Source organism: Orycteropus afer, unplaced genomic scaffold (genome assembly GCF_000298275.1).
Source record: "Orycteropus afer afer isolate SDZICR_OR568_19922 unplaced genomic scaffold, OryAfe1.0 scaffold00292, whole genome shotgun sequence".
Taxonomy (NCBI): Eukaryota; Metazoa; Chordata; class Mammalia; order Tubulidentata; family Orycteropodidae; genus Orycteropus; species Orycteropus afer.
Window position 1 is genome coordinate 3878751 of NW_006921879.1, and position 7351 is coordinate 3886101.

A 7351-nucleotide genomic window follows, 5' to 3' on the forward strand; every position below is an offset into this window, starting at 1 on the left:
GTACAACTTGAAGAATGAAATCAGTGTCATTGAATTGTGCATGTTGAAATTGGTATACATTCTGCTGTGTATATTTTCATCAAGAAGATTTAAAAAAAAAAAAAAAGACATCTATACTGATATGGCTTCATTAACACAACAGAGATAAACTCTATTCTCAAACAGCATTATATTCACAGGTTATATACATATTCTAGGGAGACACACTTCAATCCAAAATACTTGCTAATACGTCTGAGTCCTGAAAGCATCAATGCTCCTGTTTTTTGGGTCAGAATCTTGCTCCTCTTTCCAGCTCTTTGGCCAGATGCATATTAAGCACCCCAGTCCCACCACTCAGAATGCAAGGAGTAGAAAGAAGTAAGCCTACCATAAATGTGGGATCTCGACAACAAGCACACTCTCATCTATACTTTCTTTTGACCATGTAAGTGCTAATATTCCCATTTATACCAAGGATATGGAGAATGCCATTTCAGTATAGTACTCACCCAAGATTGCAAATCATTGTTAGCATTCAAACACTGATTCATCAAAACCCACACGCTTTATATCACACTGTCTCACTTCTGTACATGTTTGTGTTCTGCTTAATTTATTAATATCAGCAGTAGTAATGTAATAGCATCTAACACTGATTAAATGTCATTTTTGGACAAAAAAAAAATGCTTAAAGCACAGGAATTGGCATTTAGGAAGAGCTCAGTAAGTACTATTTTTTTTTTTTTTTTTTAATTTGTTAGTTGGGAGGCAATGGTTCAGTAGCTAGATCTGCATCTGGTATTGCTCTGAAGCAAATATACCAAGTTCACCCCTGAATATACATACATACTGAAAACAAAAAAAGTCTGACAAATTATGAGTATTTTTATTTAGACTCTGCAGCATGCCTGTTTGCCTTCAGATCTAGATTCTGGGTACGTACTTATGGGGTGGAGGAATTCAATCATTCCAAATCTATTTAATTCAATTCTGTTCCCCTCTGTTTCACTTCTGTTCTGACACCAGCTGCCCATGCAGCACTTCTTCCTCTGACCCTAACCACTGGGAGCTAGGTCAGAGCTCACAAATTAAATGGCACAATCCTTCAGACTGTCAAGCCTACCCAAGACTATAGACACCAGCCACAAGCTTGGGAGTCCCTCACTTCTGCCCTTCTGGCTACAAATGTGAGGGTTCTTTTTACCTACTCAGGACATAAATCATAAGCTCAGGGGTCCACAAGACCCCCTACATCTGACCTGCTGGATCCCACTACTTCTTCAGGTTCAAAAATTCACTAGAACAACTTACAGAACTCACGGAAAGTGCTGTATTTACAATTACAGTTTTATTATAGCAAAAAGGATACAAATGAAGAGACCACAGGGTAAGGTCTGGCATCCAATGTGGAGCTTCCATGTCCCGAAAAGAACATACTACTCTCTCACATGCATCAATGTCTTTCACCAATCAGGAAGCCCATGGAGCTCCCATATCCAGAGCTTTTATTGGGGCCTCACTGTGTATATGCATGATTAATAGAAATGTGCCCCCTCCAGGTCAGCTATTATCACCTAGAGGGTCCTGAAGACACCTCATTAGCATAAAATCTCAGGTGTGGTCTGGAGGCCTCATCAAAGACACTTCAATCACTGGGGAGAAGTTATCAGGTTATCACTCAGGAATCAAAGATCAAATTCTTTGGGTAAAGTTAAATTCTTTACCTCAAGGTACTTAACAGAACAATTGATACAAAGTAATCTCAACAGCCAGGAACTCCCCAGTGCCTCTAACAAGGCTGGGAGAACATGATCTATAAAGGAAAGGTGCATTTAGGAGAGTAAATTGTAAATTGGATCATGGCCTGTGCTGGCCAGATCCTGCCATCCTGCCATAGCCAAGCCACCAAGCCGACCCCAAGTCTTCCTGCAATTGCACCAGGAACATTACCTTCTACTTCCAGGGGACTGCTTCAAAAATAAAAACTCACTGCCATCAAGTTGATTCTGACTCATAGCAACTACCTCTGAGTTTCCAAGGCAGTAAATCTTTACAGAAGTAGATTGCCCAGTCTTTCTTCCGCAGAGTGGCTGGTGGGTTTGAACTGCCAACTTTCTGGCTAGCAGTCAAGTGCCTTACGCACTGTATCACCAGAGCTCCTTAGGGGACTGCTTAGCTCTCCCTTATATCAGGCACTTCCTCACTAGGAACACAACACTAACTGCTTTATCTACAATAACAATTAAGGATCGCCGCCCACATTCTAAAGGAAAACTTTTAGGTTTTTAGGACATACAAATAGCAAATAAGGTTTAGGAGCTAGATTCAGGATTCAGACAAGCTCTGTGTTTTGAATAGTGGCTCCCATACTTTTTAATGATCTTACCTTTGGCAAGTTGTTTATCCTTCTGAACTTCTATTTCTTTATCTGGAAGGAGGGATACTAAGTGTCTACTACACAGGGTTATTGTGAGGAATAAGTAAGATAGTGTATGTTAGATGACATATCAGATTATCAACTGGCATATCCACCACCACCACTACCAGTTGCCATTGCATCAGTTCCCACTCATGGTGATCCCATATGTGTCAGAGTTGGGTTTTCAATGGCTGATTTTTAGGAAGCGGATTGTCAGGCCTTTCTTCTAAGGCACTTCTGGGTAGACTCCATCCTCCAGCCTTTTGGTTGGCAGCCAAACATGTTAACTGTTTGCACCACCCATTAATATTGAGCTTTGGTGACATAGTGCCTAAGGCATTTGACTGTTAACGAGAGGGTTGGCAGCTCAAACCCAACAGCCACTCCGAGGAAGACTGGGCAATCTACTTTCGTAAAAACTTACCACCTTGGAAACCCAAAGGGGGTCGCTATGAGTCAGAATCAACTTGAAACATATAGTTTAACTCTCAGTCAAGTGAATATAAGATAGATTTTGGGCAAATGATACTTTCTCATACTTCATCACCTGATTTATTTAGGACATTCTTTTTGCTTTTTGTTTTTTAATTATCCTTCTTCCATAGTGTTGGCCTCTTTCTTCCGATTGGCTTTTCTTCCATAGTGTTGATATTGAATACCAGATTATTTAATTCTGCATGGAATATGTCATTTATATTTTTGTGGTTGGCTTTGAAAAATTTGAAACACTATCATCCACTTGAAAACCCCTCTAGAAGAGGGCAGGGCAGCTGAGGATGACCATAACTGCAACTCAGCAGCCCTGCAGGAGAGGAAGTGAAGAGGATTTTGCCCCCATCTCATCCTAGAGGGGAAATCTGTGTTTCATTCTAGCTTAATGGAGATAGAATCAGACTATCAACTCCACAAGGATTCTCACACTTAGGAAAAAAATATCCTGGTTTCCTTGAAATGACATATTTGGGATATCTGGGATGTCCTTTCACCATAGAACACTGGCATTATTATTCTGTTAATGTACTGCCACTGTGGAGAGTTTTAGGACTATTCTCACATTGAAATGCCTTCCATGAAGTTATGGACAGATCAGTGGTAATATTCACTCAACTGAAATCATACTTATTATACTGAAAATACCTATTTCTTCAAAGTCTTAGAAAGCTTAATGGAAGAGATAAAAACAACTTCAGTTTATAGGAAAATGCCCTATACCCTTGAATACCTGAACTTATATAGGGATGGGTGAGCAAGACTGAGGCAGGAGGAAGGAGGTTTGGGTGTGTTTGTGTGCCTGTGGGCATGCACAAGTGTGTATGAATCAGAGCCTTCCCAAAGGGAGGTAAACATTTAATCCTATCAGTCAAACTGGTGAAAGAGGTAACAGCCTCTGGGTTATTTATAGACCTTAAATTGGCATGTGCTATACATACTGAGTACTTTGCTGATCTTATATTTTAGAGCAACAGAGACAAAGGAGAAGAGGGGGAAAAAAAAGAGTAATGAGAGATTCAGATCATGACTATAATTTTTTTTTTAACATTGCCTTCCTTATAACTACAGATGCCTGGAAAGCTTCCCAAAGTCAGAGAAGTCTTTTTGAAGAGAGTGGAGATAATATGATCACTGAAGTCTGGGTGTAGAGGTGAAGAGGATTATCTGAATACTGGACTGATTTTATTTGATTTCAAGGATGTTCTCCAGTGTCTCTATTGCTCTAGTGCCAAACAGTCTCTGTATTACTGCTTGGAACATGAAGCCATGCAGAGAAACTGGCCCATGGAATCCAGGACACAACCAGCTTTCACAGAGGAATCTGGAGAGATGACACAGAAACATATCTGGCCCTGACAGTTGAGCAAGCTTTTCTCTGGGAAGAAGATACTTTCTACCAAAGATAGCAGAAAAAACTCGTACTGCTGGCCACTTCCACTGAAGTAGGGGCAGTAGTAAACCATTACCTGCCACCCATCTCCAGGGTCTCTCTGGGAAGAGGAAGATATGTTGTCTAGAGGTAGGGCCATATTAGGAACCTCTCTTTCCTATAGAAAAGATCCGAGGTGGTGCAAGCAGTTTGCAATCAACTTCTATCCTAAAAGTCGGCCATTTGAACATACCCAGCAGCTGTGTGCAAGAAAGCCCTGTCGAACTGCTTCCATAAAGATTACACCCAAGAAAACTCTATAGAGCAGTTCTACTCAGTAACAAATGAGGTCACCCTAAGTCAGAATCGACTCAATGGCAAAGGGTTTATGGGTCCTGTAGAATAAGTCAGGGCTCAGGTAGTCTGTACTATTTCTCTCAGGGACATCCAAGTGTCCCAGTTTCAGAGTCTACCTGTCAGTTCCCCCTTGACTCCACATTCTAGTTACTCCAGTTCCCCTGGAGAACCTCATAAGGGTTTCCTTCTGTGAGTGTTAAGAGACTTAAGAGACAGGTTCAATCCACTATGCAACCAGAAAAGCTGTAAACTATACATTTACAAAAGGGCACAATCTGTCTTTTCTTTTCTTCCATAATTTCTTCATATGTGAAATGGGAAAAACAGCCCTGTCACATCAACTTCCCAAGGTGAAATTAATATTGCTGTTGTTGCTATTTTTATTATTATACACCCTCTAGGAACATAGTTTCACAGAACATGAAACAATAAAATACCTATTAAATACATCTCAAGAATCAGTCCATAGAATGCTGAGGAGATGGTTTGTTAAAAATTCAGGTCTGCCAGCCCCACCTTAAGCTTGCTGAATCAGAACCCTATGGGTCTGACCATCAGCCAGACTTGTGACCACTATCTGCTCTCTCTACTATGAACACTGGACAGAGCTGTTTAGTTTGGTTTGTAGGAAGAGATATATGACAAATATCACTTGTCCACTCCTATACCTCTCAAACTTGACCAGTGCAGGTAGGTTATACCACAAGTGACTGACAATCCTTTTCGAAAGGGGTACTCAAACTCACTGCCATCGAGCCGGATCCGACTCATAGCGACCCCTCCTTAGGTTTCTGAGGCGGTATCACTACGGATGTAGATTGCCCAGTCTTCTTTCCGAGAAGTGAGTGGCTGGTGAGTTTGAATCACCAGCCTTCTGGTAAGCAGTCAAATGCCTTAGGCACTACCACCAGAGCTCCTTTCTAAAGGGGTTGTTGTTGTTATGTGCCGTCGAGTCGGCCCCGACTCATAGCGACCCCTCCTTGGGTTTCCGAGGCAGTATCACTACGGAAGTAGGATTGCCCAACCTTCCTTCCGAGGAGTGGCTGGTGGGTTTGAACAGCCAGCCTTCTGGTTAGCAGTCAAGTGCCTTAGCCACTATGCTACCAGAGCTCCCTCTAAAGGGGTAAGAAGCAAAAATAGTGCTTTAGAGGTGTTAGGGTTCCCCAAGAGGAGCACCACAGGGAGAAGGAATGGTCAGTAGGAAAAGGAATTAGACTCACCTATGATGATACCACACGCACTGACCAATCCAATCTCTTTCTTCAGAGCTACTCCGCCCCCTCCGGAACCAGGGCTGCCTTCTGACTCAGTCCCACCTGGATGGTTCTTTTCAGTGTTTTTTCGTTGCCGGGCTCCTTTTTCCATCTTTCTCAGTAGATTTCAATCTCCAAAAGGTATCTTTCTAAGATAGTATGCGTGTGCGTGTGTCTATGCGTGTGAAAATATATTTAGAGAGAAACTTCCAATTAAAATGCCCTTTTCTGAAGTGAGGACCACTTCAGCCCTCTAAAAAGACACAAGCAGATTTAAAAATAAAAACAACAGAAAACTGAAAATATTCTCACTCCATATGAACACGTTTTTTGTCACTCATGCTTATAAATAAGTGAAGTGTTGTCAAAAAGGAAAATAGGAGACATATACATTTAAATATAAAAATAGAACTGTACCAGCTACTCTCTCTGGAATTCTCCTGAAAGAGACGTAGATCCTCAGAAATCACAACGGTTCTGCTCTGTGTACCCGGCAGTGGCTGATTTCAGACGTTATCAGGAAGGTAGTCTGATGCCCTTCAGGTCTCTCCCTAATAAAACAGAGATCGCCTTTACCTTTCCTCAGCCTTTTCTTTTACAGTGAGGATGAAAGTAGTTTTCATTAGCTGAAGGAAAAAAGGAAATCCTCAGGTACTTTCTTCTCCCTCAGGAAAACAAACTCTGGACCCGACCGGTTTGCTCTAGATCTTGTTTCCACCTGATAGGGGTTTCTTTCTCCCTCCCGTTTTTCTGCCTTCTGCTCTTTCCTGCTGTCCTTTTATTTCTCTGTTGTCTTCTCGTCTTTATTTTCCTTCTGATCTCCGTCCTTAGCGCACACACTGCCCCATCTCTTCGGGTTACGGGAGAGTGACTCCTCCACATATGAACGTGCCTCTCTTTGAGCCAGGGGTTTTATTCGCTGAACTTGGCTCCGCCTCCATGTCCTCGGTTCTTCTCCATCCTCAGTCCTGTCTCCTCCCTTCTCTTCAATTTAAATATTAGCATGCGGCTCCACAGATCTCAGGAAACGGATTAAACTCTTTCTGTAATCATCTCTCTTTCTACATCTTTCTCCTTGTAACGAAGTGGAAGTAAAATCCTTCCATGTCAACTGTTCGGCAGACTAGCTAATATAAGCGTTACAGATCACACAGCATTTGTGAGCTAAATAAATAAGGGAACGGTTGTGCAGACACTGTGAATGCCAACAGAAATAAACTAGCCAATGTGTTAAAATATTTAAGTCTAGGTCACTTGAGGATATAGGAGAGAAGATTGTGGGAACATCAGCTTCAAGTTTCTGAAAGTGGGGGAAATCTCCCGGGGGGGGGGCAGGGGAATGGAAATAATAATATAATAATGATGGAAAAGAGGTCATTTAGTGTGATTCTGAACTATGAGGTGGAGAGGAAACAAAATCACTACGAAGAGGTGATAACCTCACTGTTCAGGGCTTATTTAGAGCTGGCTGAGATAGAA

General features: G+C 41.8%; 1 protein-coding gene across 1 annotated transcript in view; it reads right to left on the bottom strand.

Moving 5' to 3' along the window:
• Positions 1–5984, bottom strand: part of SLC7A8 (solute carrier family 7 member 8) — a 51728-nt gene extending 45744 nt beyond the window's left edge. The window contains exon 1 of the mRNA XM_007951188.2: positions 5840–5984. Within this exon, the coding sequence (XP_007949379.1) occupies positions 5840–5984 (145 nt within the window). The remainder of the gene's footprint in view (positions 1–5839) is intronic.
• Between the last annotated feature and the right edge of the window lie 1367 nt (positions 5985–7351).